Source organism: Apteryx rowi, unplaced genomic scaffold, assembly GCF_003343035.1.
Source record: "Apteryx rowi isolate R43461 unplaced genomic scaffold, aptRow1 scaffold_892, whole genome shotgun sequence".
Classification (NCBI taxonomy): domain Eukaryota; kingdom Metazoa; phylum Chordata; class Aves; order Apterygiformes; family Apterygidae; genus Apteryx; species Apteryx rowi.
Window position 1 is genome coordinate 209,208 of NW_020451196.1, and position 20,839 is coordinate 230,046.

The window sequence follows — 20,839 nt, forward strand, 5'->3', positions numbered from 1 at the left end:
CTGACAAACATATTTTATGGAAGGGGGAGGGGATTCCTAAGACTTGAAAAAAGAAAAAAGAAACACTGGCAAAAATTAGTATGAAGCATTTATCTGACAGCAAACAGTAAACACTGAGAGTAAAGCCTAAGATGATATTACTTCTGCAGTTCAGTGTTTTTAAGTGCCTTCTTATAAATTTTTCAGATGAAGTTACTGTATTTCAAAATTTGTATCATTTGGTAGTTATATTTCCTTTACACTGAGGGTTGTGTCTGCCTACCATAGACCAAACTTTCAGGTAGTCTTTTAATACTCTGCAGTGTTAAGTATGCCACTATAAGTATATATTGTGATATCATGTTAATTTTCCATACTTTTTCACTGGAAATACAAGCTTGTTCATTATCTCTGTTATAACATTAATCTCTTTTAACATACTTCTCTGAATTCCTTTTTGTTTATAAGTCCACAACTGATCAACATTTATTTTCTCCCTATTAAGCAATATGTTAGCAAACCAATATGCAGTTTAGCACTGTGGTGGCTGCGCAGCTCCCTCTCAGACACTGGCCGTATTTCTCATTGTCCAAAAGAATTTGTGCTTATGGCTTAAACACATGACCAGTGCTTGTTAAGTAAATTGTATGCAGCATATTTATTCTTTCTTAAAAAGGAATTAGCTGCTTCTTCTTTCTTAGCTTCTTCTCCCCTGCTGGAAACTGATACAGTATCCATGGGGCCCAGGGTGTGACTAGGCTTATTTTGCATCATGATGTAGTCAATCGGCCCTGATCAGACCTTGCAGAAGAAGCAGGTGCAGACTGTGAATAAATTAAAAAATATATATTTGCAACATACTGTTTGTGGGTATTCCACTGATGTAATAAATTGTCTGCAAGGTACTCTGTGAAGCAATCACTTATTTCAGACAGCAAAATGCAACCCCAGCCTCTGTAGCCCACACTGCAAATGACAAAAACTGTGTTTCCAAGCCAGCCCTCCCCACACTCAGCAGCAACATCCCATCTCTCTGTGTGCAGTTTGGCAGCAAGCACTACCCACAGCTGTGGCCAAATCATCCTGCAATGTTAGAACAGTAGGCACAGGCACTGCTTTTACTGCAACCTGCACTCTCAGTTCATATGTATCAGTGGCAGGTACTGTCCAAATCTGCTTGTAGGAGAGAAAGCTATAAAGACAAAGAAACAGTTATATCCATCATGTTGTTGTGTGTGTCATATGACATGGGAACATGTGCTGCAATGTAGAAACACTGAAAAAGAGAATAAATTCACATCTGTGGTTTTAAAGTGCTTATCAGATCTGTAGAAGCTATTCTGCTCCAGCATACTGTATAGAGTTAAATGCACACACACAGGCTCCCTAAGTAGGTCACCAATTGCCTGTTCCTTTAACTGCCAAATGAGTCAAGGACAGATCAATAAACTGGGCACTGAAAAGATGAGGCCCTCCTCATAGATGCCTGAAGTCATTGATGTTCATGTTACTTGCTTGTTCTTTTTTTTCTTCTTCTTTTTCCCTTAGTGCTTCCCTTAATGTTCTCAATTCTTTGCTGGGGTGGTCCCCACATTCTTTCTTCTTAACAGACATTGCCAGAAGTCTGCTCTGAGCAGGATGAGATGGATTTCCTGATGGAAGCATTGATAATCAGGTACAGTTTACGGGTTTTATACCTGTAGCAGGCAGGGCAAATAGGAGCAATGTAATAATAATTATTAATCCATTTGCTTGGGTTTGGTAAAGAAATCCAGCCTTATTATTTTTCACCAGATGGCAGGTTAGTAGTGTACAAGTTGCTGGTTTCAGCCACTTGTTCATCTCAGAAAAGGATCTGTGTTTCTTTTTTATGGGCATCTCAACAAAAATTTCTGCTGGCTGGTTTTGCTGGTCGCATTCAGAGAAGTAAAAAGGTACAACATTCTTGTACAAGTGTGTTCTGTGTTTGAAATATTTTCCTTTTCAAAGAATCCCATTGCTATTTTATTAAGTATAAATCATGTCCTGAAGCCCTTGTTAAACTAAATTTTCAGTGGTGAAATGGAAAGCAGGCTATGCAACAGCAAAGCTGAAGATTAGTGCCACCTGTGCAGCAACTCAGATATCCAGCCTCATCCAGGATGAAGACCAGCACCAAGGTGGTACAGCATGGGCTGTGTGCTAGGGAGTTAAGCTTATAGGCCTGGATGCTAGGATTTAAACTATATTGTCTCTTGCAAATAAATGTGAGGGTTTTTAGAAGAACAAGTTTTACAGCTGAAGAAGAAGGTGCGAAAAGCTTTTTCCGGTGTGGCTTTCATGCAGCAGCTAAGCATACGTGCAGCCTTTTTGTTTTCCCTATCTACAGATCTGTTTGTCATCAGTAAATGCTTTCTGCAGTGAAGATCCTTGGGTTTTGGCCCTTCTTCACACAAAAATAGCTGAGCGAGGCACTCTGAAAACTCTGTAGGGTTGAGATAGAGAATATGGCTCTCCTGTGTGCCAGTAGCTGGCACAGATAGAACACAGCCCTACTCTCAGTGAGGCCACTTCTCTTAGATGTGTCCTGGCTTTTGATGTTTTTGCAAGCTTGACAGAAACTTTATAAGGTCTCGTGTGAGAGATCCTCTGACAGTGACCTGTGAGCTATATAAAATTTATTTGCTTGGGAAAGATAATGGATTGAGCCATTCCCATAACTACTTCTACTTCTCATTGTCTGGCCTGGATCTCATGCAGATGCTGTTTTTCTTCTGTTAAAGCATGATTCAAGAACGAATCTCGTAACATAAGGCCACTTCCCAAAGTCTGCAAAAAATTTGAGTGGCAGCTGAAGAGGAGGCAACACTGATACATGATTTTTAAAGAGCAGTTCAATCAAACGATTACAGAATGCTTTGATTCAGCTAGAACATGACCCCCCCTCTCTCCCAAACTCCTTTTCATTCTCAGTTCCCATATTACTCAGATAATCACTATCCAAGGGAACTTTCTGGTTTCTGGTGCTTTCTAGTGTCTGGGTTTTACTGAGCTTGCTGACAGTCTCACCTTTCTTTTATAAGAGGCAAAAAGCTGTCACACAGCTGCCGCAGGAGGTACTAGCTGGGCCTCTCTTTGGCAGACTAGATACTGAACTCAGTCCACCAAACTAGACAGCAGTGTATTTAAAGTAACCAATGCCAAAATAAAATCCTCACAGGACAGGATTTTGTTTCACAAATGCCAATAATATTTGAAGTATGTGTTTTTCTTTTCCCTTTCACCTCTCCCTCCCCCATTCAGTGTGTCCGTTAAATCCTCTCTTCACAGAGAGAAAGCTCTGCTTTACTTTCAGCTTTTCATAACTTCTAAGAAAGTTTTTCATGGGCAAAGCCAGGCAGAAGCCTGTTCTTGGGACTTTCATAATTAGAGAGGCACTTTGATACGGCTGAAGTTGGAATTTGTTTGGTAGTTTGCACTGCATTCGGTGTTCCTTTCAATCCAGGTCATCAAAGCTCAAGGCAGAACAGTGGGCGTGATAGATGCTGGCCAGTTACTAATGTTCTTTCTGTCTTCCATGCTGCTGTCATCTTGGCTTTCAGTAAGTTCAATCACCAAAACATTGTGCAGTGCATTGGTGTGAGCCTACAGACGCTGCCTCGCTTCATTCTGCTTGAGCTCATGGCTGGAGGAGATATGAAGAGTTTCCTTCGGCAGAATCGACCCAGGGCGGTGAGATAACTTCCTTGCTAGGCTTTTGGCTGTTTTTATTACTATTTTTATTTTATGAATGGGATAAAGGCACTAAAGCTGAGCAGGACTGTCTCTGTGTCCCGGTTCCTACAAACTTCTGGACACATATGTCTCTTTGCCTGGCTTGAGCAGATGTCAGTAAGAGAAAAAGAAAACAGGGCAAGAGCTCTAGTCTATTAGTGACTAAGGAGAAAAGAGTAAAATCCTGTCCTGCCATTCTGGAGTTCACTGTAACTGGAATACAGGCTTAGAAGTATTTTTCTTGCAATGTCTGCATCACTTTCTGTGCAGTGTGGTGGTATGTGGGGAGCTAAAGTTGCAACACTGATAAGTAGTAATGGGAATTTGCTGCACCAGGTCCTTAGGTCCATCAACATCACATGCAGACACATAAATTTATACTAGCTGAAGAGCTGGGCCTGCATATAGCACTGTGGCAGGGATTTAAATCAACGCAAATGAAGTTATCAAGTCAAATGTTGTGTTAAAAAAGCTTTTGTTAGAAAAAAATTTGTCATGAAGGTTTTCGCAAAGCAGCTCTGATTTCTAATAATGTAATGATGACAACCAGGTACAGGGAATAATTGGAATGAATGATTTTCAGCGTTCTTATTATGAATAGCTGATTCCAGTTATGTGCTTTTGCTTCTTAACAGTGTGTTGCTGGACACCTCTGTTAAATAAGTACATATATCTGCTTGAGCAGGAACTTCAAAAAAAAGAAGTGTTAGGCCTGATTCTATATTAATTTTTTGTATTGATATGCCTACATTGGCTAGAGGCAGGCACAGATGGAACAAAGAAGAGAGTAGAAGGGGACTGACTGGTATCTCATGTACTACATCACATGATGCAGTTGCACAACTTCTGCACACACAGACACACACTACCCCATACTTATGACAATATAGTTTCATGTGTGTATATTTTTAGGCTGGTACTAATATGCTGGTAAAAAGTCTAGCTTAATGCCTTCCTCAAACAGAAGTAAGTATACCACTTACAGTGGTATAACAGCACCCATATGGAGGAATTTTTATATCTTTAATTCTGGCATTTATAGTGAAAGTAGTACAGTTTCTGTGAGTAGATAAAGTCTGTGGGATCAAGATGGGCAACAAAGAATAATATTCTTATTTGTACATAATGTATAGTGGTAATGTGAAGAACAGTTATTTTTTAAACATCATGTGAAAACAAACCTGTCACTAAGTACGTTAGCTGATAGTGAATAAAATATTTGAATTTCACTTAGTACTCAGAGAAATGTCCCTGTACACCTCTTCTGAAAACAAAACTTGCCTAACAGAACTGCAGAGAAAATGAATCCCAGCAGCCTTCTGGCAGAGGGATTCCAGACCAGAGATAGTCTGCTGTCTGTGGTTCTATTTCTCCTCCTTGTTCTTCATTTCCTCTCTAGAAATGCCTACTTTGTAATATTTCTCACTGGCAGATGTCCAAGAGCTTTGTACAATAACTTGCCTAGCCAATAAAAACAGGGCTCAATAGCTGTAGTGCAAATTACGTAGTTTGAACATGAGAAATTACAGAGATAATGGCACCCAGAAACAAAAGCAGGTTTGAAAAGAGCAATTTATTTGATATCTCTTGGGCTTTTGATGAGCAATGTAGTAATCTCTCCCCACCCAGAGCAATACAGAAGTTCCTGGAGAAACACCAAGGAACTTTCCCTAGAGGGACATAAATGACACTATGAAAATAAGCAGGGGTCCTGCAGAAAGACTTCTTTATTGCTCCTTGTTAGGAAAGTGCAGAGTGTGAAGGGCTACTACCACCTCAGAGTCCTCTAATAAAGAATCCCCTTTGTGCCTACTGCTCCTGAGGGTATTCTCTGCCCTTCCACAGCAGTAAGTTGATGAATGCTGAGTACTGGGACAGAGATGCACACCTGTGCATCTTTGCTCTCTCCCTCTCCGAGTTCATGGGTATGTTTTTTAAGAAATTTTCTGATTTTTGTTGCCATTTGATTAATTCAATCTTTAGTTCTTTTTTTTCCCCTTCTCACCCTTTAAACCTGCTTGTGTTTTTATTTCACAAAGTCCAACACCACTAGGGAGCAGTTCTCTCCCACCCCCTTTACTGGGGTATTCGGGCTAGGCCATAAATCTCTCGAGCTCACACTCGTGCACTGTGCTAAGGAGAATCAGAAGCTTCTGAAAGCTTCTGGCTTCAGTAAAAGCTCAGTCTTTTTCTAATTCTTTACCTTGATCTGCCTGTCTTCCTCTTTGCTCCTGACTAACCTTTCCCCCACCATGTATGTATGTTTCTTCCTTTCTCTTCTCCTGCCCCTCTCTGGTTATTCTCTGCCTAGACTATACTCTTCTCCTTCTCCACTGTTCTTCCCTTACCATTTTCTGTGTCCTTTTCCAGAATCAGCCATCCACGCTAACGATGCAGGACCTGCTGAACATAGCTAGGGATATTGCCTGTGGTTGTAAATATCTGGAAGAGAATCATTTCATCCACAGGTGAGGACAAACAGATCCTTCAGACCTGTGTCCCCTGAGGGTGTGCTAATCTTGTGCAGTTTCTATTTGCAGTGGATTGCCCAGAGCTAATCTTCAGGGGGGAAGCCAGAGATTTCCTCCACCAATACAGGTTGTGCTTAGGTGCCCAGACTGATCTCGCTGGCTGTCGGCAGTTGAGCTGCGTGCTGCTCTTTGCATCTTGGAGAGAAAGGAATCTTCCTGTTTGCAGTGAACATTTTCAAATGTTAATTTTCAGGTGCCTACAATGGAGATACACTTGAGATTATCCTTGTAGTCCACTAGATGGTAGTGTCACTCTGCGTTAGTTGGTAAGACAGTAAGGTATTTGTCTTTCTTTTCTGATCTCCCTGTCTTGACTTACTGTCCCATCAGCACAGGAGAGCCAAAAATGTTTGAGCCACTGACTAGAGAAGGGGAGAACAGGGATATTAGGAGAAAAAACATAGCATATGCATGGCCTGAACTCTTAAGATTTTCTTCCCAACTCAGCAGCTGACCTGCCGTGTGATCTTGAGCAGCCCCTATTTATCTGTTCACACCTTTTTCCTCATTTGTAGAGTAAGAAAATGTTGATATGGCAGGCTTCAAACATGAATAAAATAATATAGAAGAGGTAAAGGTTATTATAGGCAGCCTTTTAAAATTCCCAGCTGGATGTTGGAGTCCTTTGTTTCTGCTTAAGAGTTCTTTCAGCTCATAATGTTCACACACATAGCATGCCATTGAATTCCTTCCTGAGTATAAAAGTCCATGCTGAGCTCAGCTCTTGACTGTAAAGGAAAGGAGAGGCCTGCATCCAGGAGGGACGCATAGGCTCTGACTAAACCTACATACAGCCTGTAGTTATGCAAGCAGACAGCAGATGCACCCACACGCTCAAGCACATGTACATACACATGACATCGCACAGAACGAAGAGGCAAAACTAGGCAAGAATGGATAGAGACTGGAAGAACCAAGGGAAACAAGCGGCAAGTAGCAATTGGAGCAAAAAGCTGTGAGATTGAATATGGGATATGTTATGGCTTTGTGATTATAACATCAGAGGCAGCAAGTGAAGGATGTGCAGTCTTTTGCCACATCTGCCACAGGCTTGGGATGTGGCCTCAGTCAAGTCTCATCCTCTCCTTGTTGCCCCAGTTCTTCCACACAGACTAAAATGGGTATATAAGAAGATAGTAAATGTAAAGTTCGGCAGATAAAGATTCAGAACCTTCAATAGGTGATGGTTAGTAGTAACTAAGTGAAGAAAACTAAGGGAAGGAAAAGTGCAATGAAAAAGGATTGTGTGTCTGGGTACAGAGCTGAACAGGTCACAGCAAGAGGCCTCTCTTCCTCCCTTCATCGCATGTGAACCAGTGAAGCTGGCTGGATGCAAAGGGCAGTGTGTGCTGTGCGTATGGGAAAGCACTGCATGGTGGTCTGCCCAGCGGAAAACAGGAGCTCCAGGAAGTTTGTAAACTAGAGGGAAGTTTGAGTCCATTTCTTTCTCTAGCTGTTCCTGTGATGGCATAGTTGTAAATCCATCATCTTTGCTAAAATCCATGGAGTGTGACAAAGGCAGTGTACATTGGAAAGGCAGAGATGATCTGTTGCAGTTTTATAAATCCTAAATTGAAAGGGACTGAGAGTCAAGATGCTTTTGAGAACAGAGCATCCCTATCTTCATGACAACTTAAGGCAAATCGCATCTTTGCTTTGAGCATGACCTCAGGAGGGGTTTTCCTAACTTCCCCCTGCACACATAGCCACAGCATCTATTGGGATAACAGATCTTGTCAGAATTAGACAAGATTTTTCATGAACAGTCATTCTTTCAATACCATCACCCATTGTTGTTCTTAGCTCTGCTAAACTCCAAAATTATATATATTTTGACTGAGGATGGCTTAGAGAACTTTGTCTCTTTCCCTTCCCACACAACCACTGGATGATGAAGCTGGTTACAGGAACTCATTTGCTGGTAGGAATTGTGCAAGGTCAATACTTACATGGTCAGTGAGGTCACACAGGAGTGCCTTCGCTGTACCAAGGCCAGAATTAGGGCATGAATTAGCAGTTAAGTTTAACTGCTCTTTCACTGGGACAGGCTTCCTATCCCAAGAGTAGAAAAGTTGTGGTAGAGTCTCCTCACCCTCAGAGAATTGCAAGAGGCTTGCATGTTGTCTAGGGGCATAAAATTTTGCTACTTGCTAGCATGCAAGGAGAGCATCGGAGCTGCCGCGTCTAAGGAGCCCAAAGCTACCTCTCTCCCAAGCTGTTCTACTTCCTAGGCAGGCTCTCACTCTTCGTAGTTTTCTGGTAAAGCAGGTTATGTATCTCCAGTGGCTCTAGCACACACTTCATTCTGGGCAGTCAGTTTTTGTCAGGGACCTCATATTCAGCAGCAGCAGCACACAGCAACAGATCAGGAGATCTGCCCCTTATAGCAAAAGCATCTTCAAAGTGCATTATTTTGATGTATTTCTTTGGGAGATCAAGCTATCCTTCTTACAGATTTCCAAGTAAAGGCTGCTGGGCAGAGGGGGCTATCCCTGCCTCCTGAGAGTTGTAAGACCAGGGCAAGTGTCCAGAGAATATATGGCCTCAGCTCTAGATAGATGTCACCACTGGACTAAGGAGGATCGCTTCAGGGTGTATCTTCATCCAGGAATGAACTCATTCAAGAATGATTGGAGCTGACTGGAGAAGGAAGAACAAAATTATTGTCCCATTGACAAGTATATCTCTTCACAAAAGGAAACACAAATAGACCAGAGTTATCAACAGACCTGTTACAATATCAGAAAATGAAATGTTCAGTGTTTATTCTGCTTTATGTGGGACAATAAATACATTCATTTGAAAAGATGATTAGAGACTTCTGTAGTAAAGAAGAGCAGTAAGAGTATGCAGCAAATTTTATCTCTTGGATCTCCTAATAAGTACATGAGAGCACATGAGAATTGGAAACATCAGACTTAATCACTACAGCATTATTTTCAAAAAATCCAGAATGTGATAGTAATATCCTCCATCATTCCCTCACCACCACCCCAATCTACTGAATTTATGATAAGGGACAAATTTTGCTTGTGCGGCAAGAAGCCCAATAGAAATTAACAGAAAATTCTTCCACAGGTGTTTTTTAAAACCAGTTTTCATTTCTCCTGTCAAGTAAAAGTTCCCTGATTTTCTTATCATATAGCACTGAGCCCAACAGTCATCACACAACTTCTAACATTTATGTGAACAGGCCAACTGCTATTGCTCGAGACCAGTCTCCATTTCAGAAGAGAAATGGAAGATGCTTTACTTTAACAATAGCATGTCTCTGTGAAAAACACTCTGGCTCAGCCCTTTCACTGTTAGATCTCTAGTACAAGCAACCTGGCAGTGGGCTCATTTTGCTTTAGCCAACAATTCAGTAAATCAGTATGGAAAGAATTTTGTTAAGGCCCTGTATTAGTATCTGTTAGTGAAATCTGTATCCGAGTGTGTGTATGTGGAAGCCAGGGAGGTTGGTTATCAGTACAGGTAACAGGTATCCGAGAGGGCAAGGCAGCACAGTGAGGTTGCAGAGGTGTCACTAAGGGCAGGTCTTGTCGCCTAGGAGTCACAGACGATGAAGGAAGAGAAAGCTGAGCTTGACTTACAAATCCTGAGGGAATTTTCAAGGCTGGCAGTAGAAAGAAACATATGAGTTGTTTAAGAAGCTCATTTTTCTTGGCAGTCACCAGGGCTCCTACAGTGCTATGATTTTTTAATGAGTTCCTTTTCAGAACACATTTAAAATAAATGCAAACCCTTCAATCTTGGTCATGCAGTCACCACCGCCATTTGTCACAAGCTAAACCTGCATCCAGCAAATGGTTGCTCCCATATGTAGCTTTGTTTAGTTCCACAAGAGATAGCCAGAAGCAACAAAGCAACAAATTGCTGAATTTGGCCCTACGTTGACTTTTCAAGAAGTTTACTAGGTCTGCCCAATAGCATCACATTTGTCACTGACAGAGACACTGCTGAGATACAATTAAAAACACTCCTTAACAAAATAGAGCAAAAAAGAAATCTGTGTCATAACGTGGTTGAAGCAAGAGAGGTTGGATCTGTCCCAGGTCTGACATTGCCCCTGTTTTCTGCCTTTGTGAAAGGAGAAGGTAGTGGGGAATGCTTGGAGATCACTGGGTAAAAAGTGCAATATAAATGCACTTTATTAATTGTGGTTAATAAAAATGGTAATGTAGCTAGCATTAGTTTTTGTTTTTAATTACTATCTGCTCCTCATTTGTGTAAAGGTAACTAAGACTTGTAGGACAGGGTCTAATATTCTTTCTCTTTTTTTTTTAGCTACTTAAGAGTTTAGAATTAGAATTCTTTTTTTTTTTTTTTTTTTTTAGAAGACGGCATAGCTGCCAGGAATTGCCTTTTGACCTGCACTGGGGCAGGACGAATAGCAAAAATTGGTGACTTTGGGATGGCCAGGGATATTTACAGGTAAGTGAAAGGATATTTCTGTCCTGTGAATAACTCAGTAAATCATGTATCAGTCTGAACAATATGAACTGTTTGGCAGAATCTGAGCAAGAATCAGTGGAACTGTCCATTTTGTATCTGAATTTGATTACCAGTTAATTAACTGGAGTTAATAGACAGTGAATTAACACATTTGTGCCTACTAGCCAATACACTTCAACTGTGTTTATTCCAGATTGGGCCCTAGAGAACACTGCAAACATGTGCAGACACTAAACCAAGCATAGATAAATTTATTAGCTAGATGACCACAAATAATCTTAAATTTGAAAAAAAATCCCTACTTCTAAATCAGGATGTCAAGAAGACTTGCTGCATCAATGCCCTGTGCCAAGCATCAGCAAAGTCTTGTCTGAACGCCCTTAGTCTCCATCCCAGTTGCGAACAGGGTATAAAATACTTCTCAGATGCACTTGTGTTGATGCCTGTTTCCCATTTGGCCCCCCCTGCTGCATCCACTCTCCATTTGATGCAGTGGTATGAACTTTTACACATCTGAGCCCTTTCAGGGTGTGTGACGTTCTCCATGCATTTTATCTTTCCCAGAGCAAGTTACTATCGCAAAGGAGGAAGAGCCATGCTTCCTGTCAAGTGGATGCCACCAGAAGCTTTTCTAGAGGGGATTTTCACCTCCAAGACTGACACCTGGTAACAAATGTCTTTTCATCACCTTTGCTATTCAGGGATGAGGGTCAAGAAATCTGCTGCTCATGAAAAAATGTCAGCTCAGCAGGAACCTTTAAAGACATCAGAACTTCCCCATGTCCTTAAAAAAAAAAAAAGAAAAAAAAGAAAGAAAGAAAAAAAAAGAAACTGTTCCTCTACATTCACTTAGAAGCATAGCTGAAGAATTCTGAGTGAGAATTAAAAAATCTAATGTAAATGGAGGGCATAAAAATAGCCATACATAAATGCAGAGTGTCATCTAAGGGTAATTACAAATGTAAAGAGAGGGCAGTTTAGATTCCCAGCAAGTCTCAGTTTAAAATCCAGAAAAATACATAAAATCACCATCAGACATTTCCCTCAACCATCAGTATCTGCCGCTCAGTTTCTATTGGTGACAAGCCCTGCTTAGATATTCTGTAAATGACGCTCTCTATACTGCCCAGGATTACTCCTTTGGATCATTTTTTCTGTTGTATACAAAATGACAGTAGATTTAAGCAGAAGTCCTTGCTGGTTGCTGAGGAAACAGTATTTATATATCCATTCCTCATGTAACCTGTTCTTTCTTTAAAATAAGCACCCCCTCAACAGTAATGTATTCATGAAAATGAGCTGGGGAACAGAAGCTTCCCAGTTGCTCAAGACCACCTCGCTCCCTATACCAGAGATTCTTCAGTGTACTGTATTGAGACATTCCCCTACATGCCACACTGACCCAGTTTCCTAAAGTTGTTAGTGATGCCAGAAGACAAGAGACAGCATATCAGAGCACAGCTGGGAGTAGCCAGTCCTAAAGATTTTGAAGGAAAGTCCTACTGTTCCTGTAATGGGCTACTGAGTAATGTGTGTGTACTGGAAATTTCTTCAACCTTTCTATCAGACAGTGACTCTTAAAATTCTGACCCTACAGAAGTCCTGGCAGAACTCCCCTTAACTTCCCTGGGTTGAAATTGTCAGTTATTGTCAGTGGTAGTGCTTAACAGACCTGCAGATGACATATGAAAATGGAGAGCAACCATATCAAGACAAAAGATAAATGTACTGCCTTTCAGTTTCACTGAAGGTCTCTGACTTGTTTTTATTCTTGAGCATCCTGTTTTCAAACACTTATTCAAACATCTTGAGTCTGTCAAAGTAAGATAGGAATCTCCATGCGAGATCCAATGGTTCTTCTTTTTGATCAGACCATACATAGAAAGGAAGTACATTTCAAAGGTGCTCTGAATGCAGCAGAGAGACCAACTTCAGAGCTATTCAGATATTTTGAAACCTCTGCAAAGCTGCTTTTGAAGCTTGAGCAAGGGTTTTGATTGATTTTTTTCTTTTTTTTTTTAATATCAGTTGACTCATAGTCATGCTAACTGCCCATTCCTGGGGTTGGCCTAGAGCTTCACTAGCCAGCTAGCTAGGGCTGTTGCTGTGGTGTTACCTAAACAGCTTCATGCCAGATTTGTGGAGCACAAATGATACCAAATTGGCATTGTTGACTGGTTTCTGACACAGGTCCTTCGGTGTGCTGCTTTGGGAGATTTTCTCTCTAGGCTACATGCCCTACCCTTGCAAAACCAACCAGGAAGTGCTGGAATTTGTCACCAGTGGAGGAAGAATGGATCCACCAAAGAACTGTCCAGGGCCTGTGTAAGTATTTCATCACTCCCACAAGCCAAGGGATAGTGAATGTCAAAAAGGTTAGGCAGAGGTAACTAGACACCTCCATTTAGCCAGCAGAAATTACCCAATTAACTTATAGTTTTCTGAAAGCTTAACACAAGCTTAAGATGTAAACATCACAATTTCGTACCCTTTTTGGATGTTTCTGCCCAGAGAAGCAAGAGTGGAAGACTTAACTAGCTTACCCCCCAGTGATGATCTTTCCTGAATGTAACTAGGAGAACAAAGAAATGCTATAACTTCCTACTTGCTTTGTGTGTAAAATGGGGGCTTCCGGTTCTAGAACTGGTAATCTGGCAACTGTCAGCATCAATAAATATATAAAGAATTAACAATAGATAACCCAGTTATGGATGTTCTAAAGCCCTTTTGTGCCAGGAGTCACCAGTGTTTCCCCACTGATAGCAGTTTCCAGATAAATTAGAGTCTGTGCATGTGCATCCCAGCTCCAGTTGAGAGACTGTGTCATCAGTGCAGTCAGGGAATGGTGATTGCCCCAACTATTCCCCAGGTATTATGGAACCTCTGTTGAGCCACTGCCATTTGTACACAGATTTTAAGCACCATAGAATTTGCTGTGGTCCGCTCATGACTCAGGATCTGAAGATGCAGAAATGACATGTCCACTTTTGCTCTCCTCTTTAGGGCCTGGTGCTGAGTGCAGACCTTTTAAAGCCATAATCTTTTCATACTGAAGCAATTTTTCATAATTATCTTTCTTAACTGATACTTTTTTGTTTTGATTTCAAGGTACCGGATCATGACACAATGCTGGCAACACAGCCCAGAGTATCGGCCAAACTTCTCCACCATCCTAGAAAGAATCAAATATTGCACACAGGTATTGGCCTTTGGGATCCAGGTGGATGATAATCCATGGAATCCCAACTGTTAAAAGGTACCAGCATTAGTGCCAAAACAAGAATATTAAGATCAGAGCACTGGAACAGGTTGCCCAAAGAGGTTGTGGAGTCTCCTTCTCTGGAGATATTCAAAACCCACCTGGACGCGATGCTGTGCAACGTGCTCTAGGTGACCCTGCTTGAGCAGGGGGGTTGGACTAGATGATCTCCAGAGGTCCCTTCCAACCTCAGCCATTCTGTGATTCTGTGATTCCTGACAGACTGATCTAATTACATTCCCAGTTGCAGTGGTGGTCTTGGCTCAACTGGTCTTTTCATTTGTGTTTCCATGTATCCATCCTAGCTCTCCCATCTTCTGCCCAAACAAAATGAGGTTGTACTGTTCCTGTGCAAGCAGCTGCTTCCAGCTCTCAGCTTGTTCAGTAACAAAATGCCCTTCATTTTGTGATGGAAAGGTTTAAGAATTTGTCATCCCTTTCAAGGCCCATATTCTGACCTTGCATAGTGTTTCTTGAAAGCCACAGCTGAACTGATATGGAGGAGGGAGCGAGATATCGCACAGTGAGTTCACCATCTGGTAGCATTTTACAGCTGGATCCAACTTGCCTGAGAGAGAGCCCCTGCTTAGCCACTGATTTCAATAACATATAGCCTCTGTTCAAAGGAAGCCCAAAAATAAGAGATCATTTTTGCAAGTTCTAAGAGAATGCATTCTCTAGATGGCATGCAGCAGCTTGTACAAACTGCAGGAGTATTGTCCAAACTTGATGTTAGCCACTGCCGAAAGCATTTTACTCTCATAGGTGTTTTTCTGACAATGCATGTGTGACAGGTGCTCAGGGTGTAACAGGCTCTTGTGCAATCCTCTCTTTTTCAGGACCCTGATGTGATCAACACTGAGCTGCCCGTTGAGTGTGGCCCAGCACCAGAGGATGAAGGGAGCAGAGTCATGCGCCCAAGCATTTCCAGTGGGATAGTACCCCTGTTGGTGAGCCCTTCTCTCACACCTCAGACGACTCCTAAAACACTTGACTCCCAGCATGCTGGGCATAAACTTGGAGAATGTCCACAAGAGCTGCTGGTGGAGAACCTGGGCAACTGGACTGCTCGAGGCCCCAGCCTGCCCTGCCTCAGTGATTTCAACAGCGGGTCCTGGTTTCAGCAGAGCTCAAACCAGAAGCTGGAGCTCAGCAATCCACCAACTCACAGACTGAAGAACAAAACCAAAAACCTTTGGAACCCAACCTATGGATCATGGGTGCTGGACAACATCTGTCGCTCCAGCCCCAGCTCCAAGCTCAAAGCAACTCCAGAGCGAGAAGATTCAGGCTTTGATGGGAATTGCAGTTCTTCTCCTAGTTCTCGGGCATCTCCAGCATCTCCGAGTCGAAGCAACTGCCCTCACCTGGATATCGGTGGGATTGAACTGGTGAAACTCCAGACTTTCCCCTGCGGCAATGTAAATTACGCATATGATGATCTGTGCTATAGTACTGACCACCAGCCATCAGCTTTGGCAGGGGCCAGAGCTGCTGTACTAAGGAGCTCCAGTCTGTGTAGAGATGAGAAGCCTTTTTCTAAACCAGAGAAAACATCAAGAGAGAGGGACTCTGGGCTGTCTTTGTCAGATGACTTGAGTGTTACACCAGTATAAAAGAAAAGATTCTTCCAGGGAACGTGTGTGTCTGGAAGGGCAAACTTGAACTTCTTTCTATTTCACTTAATTACTTTCTCCATTCAAGTTCCTTCAGATGGGTGATGTTTCGACATCAGCAATGTTCTGCTTCCTCCTTCTACCTGCTGGATTCCCAGATCTTCAGACAGTTGTATTTCTGTCTCTGTCCATCAAACGTGTTCCACTGAACCAGTGCCTCTGCTTAGCTGTAGAGAACAATGGCATTGCTACACTGATTCAGAATATGATACCTAATGAAAGGAATCCTTTTTAATCTGCTCAGGTGAAAAAGAAATAGACCTTCCATCCAACCACATTTGGATGGAAATAATAACCAACACAGGCTGTTCTTTCTGACCTAAGAAACCAAAAATGCATGCTGTGCCAGCAGCGACCAACTTGCAAAGGCTGCTGTATTCCCTAGAGCTTTGTACAGTCCTGCTGACTTACTAATGATGCTCATGCACTGACAGGGAAGTAAATAAATAGGAGCTACATTTGTACCTGCTTTCTTAGCAGACTCTGTGAAGATGAAAATGAAGCTGCTGTTCAAATTGGAAGCAGTAGGGAAGATGAAAATAATCCAGGCTTCTCTGAGTGTGTGTTTTGAAAGTAACCAATGAAGGAGAAAACAAATTCAGTACTGAAAAAATAGTTGGTGGAGGTGATGGAGTCCCTCTGAACAGTGAAGAAAATGTGCTGCTTGCCTCAGGGTGTTGCTTTCCTCCCAGCTTCTGGCGTGGAAGGGGCAGGAAGTTTTCCGAGTCATGGCAAGCTGCATGATGTGGTGAGAAATAGACTTTCCTTTTCTTTTAATGGACATTAGTTGGATGAACTTCATTTTTGTAAGTACTCTGGTATTCAGCAGTAACTTCCTGTGCTATGTTGGTAAGCATTAAGCCGAAACTTTTAGGGTAACTGTGTAGCATGTGGTGCTCTAGAGTTCTTGCTGGTTTTACTCATACTCTTCTGAGATGCATTTAACAGAGTAAGGCCAAGGAGGGGCAGAGTGAAGGGGAACCTGTTTAATACAACCACTATCTTACAGTGCCCCTTACACAGCAGGGCAGAACAGCTCAGCCCTTTGGGAAAGCTAAACCATTAATTGTTTTCACACATCTGACTTCCAAGCATACAGTCTGCTGGTTAAGGTAGGTGGTGTTTGTTTTGAAGAGATATTATTTCTAAGGCTTTCTTCTGTTGTTTAGGCTCTAAACTGGTGTTTACTGGTTAAATCCTGCAAAACAAGGAGACTGAAAAGGTAAATCATTGGGTTTAAGCCTGAACTAGCTCAGAAGCACTTTGTCCTTGTCCCACACCTGAATGTTGCACTGCCAACCTACCATAGCAGAGGAGAATTGATAGTTGAAGAGAATGGGAAATGACAGAAAATGTAGAGTTGTGTAACAAGTCAGAGATGCCACCGCTTAAGCCCCTGAGTGCTAAGTGCAAGGATAGAAAAGTTTTCTAAATTACACACTGCCTTCACATGTAATCAGGCTGTATGCTGAGATGTCTGTATTAGACTCTGTCTGATTCCTCTCTGAGGAGAGAAGTGCTGTGGCACAAGCTTCATGCATAGTGATTAGCTGCATGTACAGTCTAAAGACGTGGGTTGGCAGGAGAAGGTTTGCTTTGAACACACACTTCATGTCCTCTGCGTCATTCAGGAACGGATACTACTGATGTGTGGTACAGAAAAGCACAGTACGAAGAGTCTGATTTCATCTTTGGCCAGCAAAGCATGCCTTCAGCTCAGGTTTTTGGTTTGTCTGTCTGACCTTATATTTGTTCCTAAATTCCTATATTCTTAGACCTTTGGCTTTAGAATGAGTAGTTTTATAAACTTTTCTGAATCTGTCTGGTGATGCTGGCTCCTTCTAGCAATGACTGTTATGGTAGGGTAAAAACAAAAATCACAAATCCAGGCTGTGCAATGACAGCTGGTTAGAACAGAGGTGTCCCTCTGTGCATAGGCAAATTCCAGGAGTGGTTTGGGGGCAAAGGGGCTTAGTAACCAAGGCAGAAAGTTTCCCTTGTCTCTCATCCTCTTTCCCAGTTCACCTTCCTTTTAGCTCTGTGGCTTGCTCATTGCCTATCCTATCATATCTCCAGGAGCTGGTGCAGCCTGGTTAGATGAAGCACAGTGAGCAAGGTCTCTCCACTGAATTCTGGCAGTGCATTTTTTTCAGTTGATTAGCAGGAGACTGCTCAGTCATTCTTGCCTCTTGCAGAGGCTAATAGGCAGTTTTTGATCATGTCTCTGGCTGGCCAGCTGTGCATAGTGCCAGTCAAGAATAAATACGTTTATTCTTAGCTAACTGGAATAACACCAGCTCATCTTCACCTTTCAGATTACATTAGTCTCATGGTTTACGCATTAGCAGCTTTTTTGCCCGAAGGTGAGCTAGCAGCTCTCCAACTGTTGCTACTGGGCACCAGCAACTCAGCCCCTGCCTCCCAGCATTTGTGACAGGAAAGGCCCTAACAGAGCACAGTGATCCTAGTGCAGTTGCAAGGGAGGTCGCTCTGGAGCGCCTTCCCACCCCTGTTTTTATCAGGCTCCATTCTGAGCAGAGCAGTGGTGGTCATGACTATGCTTTTACAGGCCAATTATGACTCTGCTTTCAGTTCTCCTTAGCCATCAGTTTGTGGGGGATATTGATGGTAAGTGAGGAGGAAGATACTGACTTGTTTGGAAGTCATGGAAAGTTGAGAAGTGTATCACCTTTCCTTTCATCTGTAGACTTTTTATAAGGTAGTAGGCACGAGACAGCTCCTTTTCACACAATACTCTAAGATGCCAGTGAGAAGCAGGTAGGATCCGTGCTGTCCATATGGTATCTAGCTTGAGCCAACCTTGTTTTCCCCATACATATCACTTGCCTTGGCTTAATTCACAATTTAGAATGGCAAATAGTGATAAAACTAGATAACACACTGGGAAGTAAAGTGAGAGAAGAGCAAAGCTGGAACCACAGTTCCTATTACTCACCAATGCCATAAGCAGGCTTGTCTGCAGATCATATCTTGTTTTAGGAATAAAACACAAGTTCTTCAGTCCTGCACTTTGGACAACATATATGTTTTTAACTGAGCAGTTGAGTCAAAGTACTTATTTACAGGAAGAGTATAGGAAAAGCTGCACTGAGCCAGACTGTAACTCCATACAGCCCAGTACCTTATCTCTGCCAGTGACCGACAGGCGGGTGTCTGAAGGGCGAATATAAGAGTAGAGTGAGCATGTAGTGATTATTTTCTGTAAATATTCTCCTGGTCTACAACAGCATGTAGCTCAGGGACTTACTGAGCCAGAGGTGGTGTCTTGTAACAAGACAGAACATGGATGTGCACATACTCAATGGGCACTAAAAGAAACAGTTGGGAATTTTATAAGAATTAGCAACCTGTATTTTATTTATGCTCTTAACTCCCTCAGATGGAAATAAAGATAGGCAAACTATCTTCTGTCTGCACAGTTATCATGCATCTTTGACCTGAAAAAAATTTGTTTATCTGATCTCTTAGCTGCTTCTTAAAATCCCTCACAATAATGAATTTTTAATGGATATCTTGGAGGAACTAATGCTAATATTGCTCCTGCTGTGATGCTGAAATGCTACATGCTTTCAAAAACACCTTTATCTAAAAAAAAAAAAAAAAAAAAAAGCAAACACAATAACATATACCACAATATTCAAATCCTACAGTTCTGAGAAGACTCTGAAAATCACTGTTTCCACAATCACAGATTTCATACAGTGCCCGAGTTCTAGCATTTCAAAATATGTTCTGCTTGAAATAATTGTTTTTTAAGGAGACACTTTTAATGAGTAAGGAAAGAGTGAACCCACATTGTCAGAATTATAATAAATTACTTCAGCAATTGAAAGACAAAAAAAGTTTTGGTTTTTTTTTTTTATATAGAGGAATGACATAAACTGGAGGTCTGTGATTAATTCAATCCTGTAATCTATGTGAAAAGTCTTCCAACACTTTCCCCATGGAGAATCAGCCACCTATAGGAATATTATAGCTTACTCTTCTGGATGTGTAACATAGTGTAACTACCAACTTATTTTTAAATAGATGTGTGTGTATTTATATTTTTTTCTGGGCTTAGCATTAATAGTTTATGTTGCTCATACAGCCTCATACCTACATTTTAAAGAGGAGACTTACTTTATAACACAAGATCAAACAATTATGCAAATTTCAATTTCTTTTTCTCTGCTTTCTCTTCACTCCTGTTGATATTCTGGTTCTCATTTCTTTATTATCTTTGTTTTTTCCCCTCTCCTCTATTTATTTTAAAATGTTTTGCATCTTCATTTTCCCTCTAATCACAATTTTTAACTGTGCACAGATCTAAGGTGTCCCCTTCTCATCAATTCTTTTCCCAAAGTAAGTTCTCCACTAATTTGCCAGGAGGCAGATCTGCACTAAGAAAGCTTTGCAGGTATAACTAGTTATGAGCTTTTGCAAGTATAACTTATTCCACCTCCAATACCTGCCCCCTCCTTACCCTAAAGAAAAGAAAATGCTAGTGGTAGGATTATGGTTTTCCCCAATGTATCTGCATCTACAGAGCTGTGTCAACCAGGGACCACACTTCCTCACATCCCTGAGCAGCAGAGCTATGCAAGACAAAGTTTCTCCTTTAGACCTGGCCTTGCTCTCTCTCCTCCAGGCTGCCTACCCTTTCCACTCTGATGCAGAGACCTTAGGGAAGACACCACTATCCACAAGTCTTGTCACATGACTTTTTCACTTAACTGAATTGCTTTTGATTTGTCATTACCTCTGAACATGGCAGCACTTCTTGCCAACTTACCATTTTGGTTGACTACTGTACATAAGTAGATGACAAGCCTGCTTCTATGCAATTTAAAGTTGGACAAATGTATACTTCTATATTTGCAACACAAAATAAAGAGACACTAATGGTGGCTATTTGTGTCTCTCTCTCTGTTAAATACTCTTTGCACTCAGGTGAGAGGACACTCTCACTTGCTGAGAAATGTTGCCAGTCCTAGAGGCTGGAGCCCAGGAACGGAGTACTGCTTGTTCCCTGCTGGTACATGAGGCTGCCCTGTGGAATTTAGCTGCTCCGAGTCCAGCAAGTGCCTTTTGATGTGCTATTTTTTTTGATGTACTGTAAGACTATGAACTGAGATTTTTTGAGATAGAACTTACCTCTATGAAAGCTGTCAAACTTTGTGTGG

At 41.7% G+C, this 20,839-nt stretch overlaps 1 protein-coding gene across 1 annotated transcript in view; it reads left to right on the forward strand.

The window, feature by feature from the left end:
* The window catches only part of LTK (leukocyte receptor tyrosine kinase), a 58,628-nt gene extending 40,056 nt beyond the window's left edge, over positions 1-18,572 (forward strand). Inside the window, exons 22-30 of the mRNA XM_026091015.1 lie at positions 1,590-1,654; positions 3,561-3,690; positions 6,103-6,200; positions 7,362-7,384; positions 10,601-10,697; positions 11,283-11,384; positions 12,909-13,043; positions 13,827-13,917; positions 14,817-18,572. Coding sequence (XP_025946800.1) covers positions 1,590-1,654; positions 3,561-3,690; positions 6,103-6,200; positions 7,362-7,384; positions 10,601-10,697; positions 11,283-11,384; positions 12,909-13,043; positions 13,827-13,917; positions 14,817-15,593 — 1,518 coding nt within the window. The 3' untranslated portion in view covers positions 15,594-18,572. The remainder of the gene's footprint in view (positions 1-1,589; positions 1,655-3,560; positions 3,691-6,102; positions 6,201-7,361; positions 7,385-10,600; positions 10,698-11,282; positions 11,385-12,908; positions 13,044-13,826; positions 13,918-14,816) is intronic.
* The last annotated feature ends 2,267 nt before the right edge of the window (positions 18,573-20,839 follow it).